General features: G+C 51.9%; 1 protein-coding gene across 1 annotated transcript in view; it reads right to left on the reverse strand.

Moving 5' to 3' along the window:
• The window catches only part of TMEM187 (transmembrane protein 187), a 4,660-nt gene extending 1,154 nt beyond the window's left edge, over window positions 1-3,506 (reverse strand). The window contains exons 1-2 of the mRNA XM_010832868.1: window positions 3,402-3,506; window positions 1-320 (exon numbers count right to left, since the gene is read on the reverse strand). Coding sequence (XP_010831170.1) covers window positions 1-65 — 65 coding nt within the window. The 5' untranslated portion in view covers window positions 66-320; window positions 3,402-3,506. The remainder of the gene's footprint in view (window positions 321-3,401) is intronic.
• Between the last annotated feature and the right edge of the window lie 61 nt (window positions 3,507-3,567).

Genomic DNA, 3,567 nt, shown 5'->3' on the forward strand with positions numbered 1-3,567 from the left:
GTGGCCACGCAGAGGCAGCTGGCCAGGGCCACGTGGAAGAGGGCCTGCCCCGACTCCGGCTTCATCTGGAACCTTAGGTGTGGCCCCAGGATGGGGAGCTTCACAGAGCAGCCGCCTCGGCTATTATTTCAGAATTCGGATAAACGTTTTTTTTTTTCTTTTTTGCAAAACACTCCTCAGCCTCCCAGCTGAGCCAGCAGGAAGAAGTCCCCGTGATTTCCGACGCAGATGCTGCGACCTTGCCCTAGTGGAGGTAGCGGCTCCGAGGAAGGCAGCGGTTCTGCTGATTGGTTGGCACCAGTGGAGGCCCGTTCTGCCTTCTTCCTTTGTGGTTACAAAAAGAGTGTGGGTAGAAAGAAAACCATCCAAAAAAGCGCCTCCATCTTCCTGATTCTCAGCCTCAGGCTCTACCAAAGTTTTTATCATGACCCTTTCTCCTGACACCTATGCTGTTCTTCTTTCATCTGCGTATTATAAAAAATCCTGCTCCTCGTCTCCGTTCCCTTAGAGCCACTGCATTTAGAGACTAAATCTTTCCTAGGTCTGTTGTTAAAACTCAGGATATGCTTTCTCACCTCCGTGGTACTACAAATGTGGAGTTTTCCAAGCCAGTCCCAAAGCCCTTTGAACTAAATTCCCAGTTAAATTCGAGACATTAGCTGTGGTCCAGATTCTGGAATCTAAGGCAAGGGAATGGTGGGGCAGGTTGGGTGGGGGGCAGAGAGGAAGGAAGGGCTCGGCTGCTTTGTGGGTATGAGGCCAGGTGGCAGAGGGAGCCGTCCCCCCAGGCCTGCCAACCTGGGTCACCCCCTCCTCCGCCCTCCCCTGAAGTGCCACACCTTCCAAAATCACCTTCTGTCCTCGGCTCCCAGGAAAACCTTCCATTTCCTGAAGTCACGGAAGCAGACAGATAATTAAAAACAATGTGGACTTTTCATGGATTGTCAACTGTTCCGGGGCCAGCTGTGGTGTGAGTGGGCCTCGTTGCCAAGAAATGTATTAATATTAACAAGAGAAGAGGTTCGGTGCCCTGAAGATGACTCAAAGCCAAGCTGGCAGGCAAGCACACGGGCGTGGGGATAAGAACTGTCTGTGGTCAAACCCCAGCTCCCCCACCTACTAACCGTGTGATCTTGGGCCTTAACCGTTCTGGGCCTCAGTTTGCATACCTGTAGAATGGGGATGTACATCCTAGCAGAGTTGTTGTGTGACCTACACGAGTTCTTAGGTATGCAGACCACTGTTTATTTTTGAGGCCCCTTGTCCCCTCCTGCAGTTTAGGCCCTGAAAGGGCAGGGCCGGGTCTGATCCTGGCCCCTCCCTCCCATGCTTAGCAAAGACCTGCTAATTTTGGTTCAAGCACAAAGTTAGCACCTCTCCTCTGTCATCATCCTGTTTGCCATTTCATTGCTCTGACTGGATCCAGGAAGTGGCCAGCTGGGCCTCATGGTGACCCTCTCACTCCCCTCCCTCCTCCGGGGAGCCTGTTGTTAAGGGGAGCAGCATTTCCACGAAGGAACTGAAGCCCTTGTCCTGACCCTCATCTCAGCCCATGCCAGTGTCGTGCACCTCCCCATTGCAGCCTCTGGTGAAGGAAGAGTCTTTAAGTTGGGGGGCTGTCCCTCCCCCAGGGTTTCCACTTCCAGTCTCGCCACCACTCACGTGGTCTGCACACAGCAGCCCCCTCGAGGACTGCCCCTGTTTAACACCCTTCAGTGGCTGGTTCTCTGCTCACACGTGATCACGCCCCAGCCTTTTGGCCAGACACCAAAGTGCCATGCTCATGCAGTCCTGTGAATTCCCAGGCATAGTCTGTCTTCCTGCCCTCCTCTGCCTGGCCTGCTGAAGCCCTCAACTCAGCTATCACTTCCTCTCCAGCACCAGCACTTCCCCACTCAGCTCCCGAGTCTGGCGGGGACACCAGCTGAGGCCTCACCCGGTGTCTCCAGGTCCTTCCCTGACCCCACCCAGGGTCTGGCTCCCTGGTGTGAAGAGCCAGGCTTCTGGGGCCCCAGGCTGCCAGTGCTAGCCTGACCCTCCTGTCTACCAGCCAAGCATGGAGAAGAGCTGCGGACAGGCAGTCAGATACTGTCCGCTTGCTAGAGGAGGAGGTCAGGAAGGGCGTAGAAAGGGACTCCTCTCCGGCCGCTGGGCAGAGGTTGCTCGAGCCCTTGCGCAAGCTGAAAGCAACATGTTAGCAAACTAACTTCCCAAGTCCACTAGAAAGGCCAGGGCAGGTCTCTTATGGCCTAAGTCCTAAGCTGCTGTGACCCTTGTGATGTGACTCTCAAAGTTCTTCCCAGTTTCCCCTGCTTGGCACATGAAGGTCTGAGGGCTTACCAGCATCACCCTTTCCCCTGCTCTGGTTCTGGGCTCACTGTGGGGGGAAGTCCTGCAAAACCGGACAATCCCCGGGCTAAGGGGTTAAAATGTGTTCCTTAAACTCTTCTGCTTTCTCAGTCTGTATGCATTTAAGCAAGAGCCACTGTCGCCTATCACAGTGGTGGCTCCTTTAACCTGTTTCCCTTATAACAATTGCTTGTTGTGCCCGTGACTACCCTGACCACCACTGTTCCCTTTCTGCAGGTAAGGGGATGCCAGTCTGAAGGCTGTACCATGGGACACCAGCAGGAGAGCTCAATCTGAGCTACCTGGATGCCCAAGGAGCTACCATAGCAATTCTTGAACTCTGAGAACAGAATCCCTGCATGTGGACAAGGCTGCTGGGAACCCGCAGCTCAGCTTCCTTATTTGAGATGCGAAGGACTTGGCCAGAGAGGTGACGTGAATGGCCAAGGTCACTTAGGGCAGCTGGTGGCACAGAAACACAGGTGAGGGTTCTTGTCCCTTGACTGTGTCACAGGACTCTTTGGCCTCTCCTCAAACAAATGCTTCCAAATCCATAAACTAAAACAGAGAATTAAAACACAAACTTAATATGTTTAAAGATAGTTATTATAATATTTTTGATAATGTATGATATAGTAATAAATGTGCTTCTTTACTAACATGTTAAATTACAGGATCTATGGGCAGGTTGAATAACTACAGTAATTTCAAATGAGTTATTCTGTAGTAACTTGCAGTTTAGCTAACTTTCAGGATATCTAAAAGAAAAGCTATATAATCTCAAATGATGTCATTTCCCTTGGTGACACAATCACCAGGTTAACGCTCCGTGCTTTGTTACCTACACTTTAGCTGCAGGAAAGGCCAAATTTTGGCTAGAGGCTGATGAATGTAAAGATCAAATAAAAATGAGAGAAACTGGAAAAACCATCTGTTGTCATTCCAAGATCCCGGACAGCAGCGCATTGCAGCCTGCACCGTCTGGGAGTGAACTTGGAGCAGCGACCAGACGGGCTCCTGCAAGATTTGGAACATCAGAATGATGTACCCACCTCTCAAGATTGTGGTGAGAACTTACAGTATTGGCGCGAAAAGGCCAGCGATCACCATCCGGGTATTTTGCCTGTCTTGCTTTGCTGGGGGAAATTCAAATCTTGAAAAAGGGCGGACCCTAAAGGCGGTTGTGCGCCTGCGCGAGGGGCGGGGCCCACGCCTCTG

The sequence above is a fragment of the Bison bison genome, unplaced genomic scaffold (assembly GCF_000754665.1).
Source record: "Bison bison bison isolate TAMUID 2011002044 unplaced genomic scaffold, Bison_UMD1.0 scf7180017835984, whole genome shotgun sequence".
Lineage (NCBI taxonomy): Eukaryota > Metazoa > Chordata > Mammalia > Artiodactyla > Bovidae > Bison > Bison bison.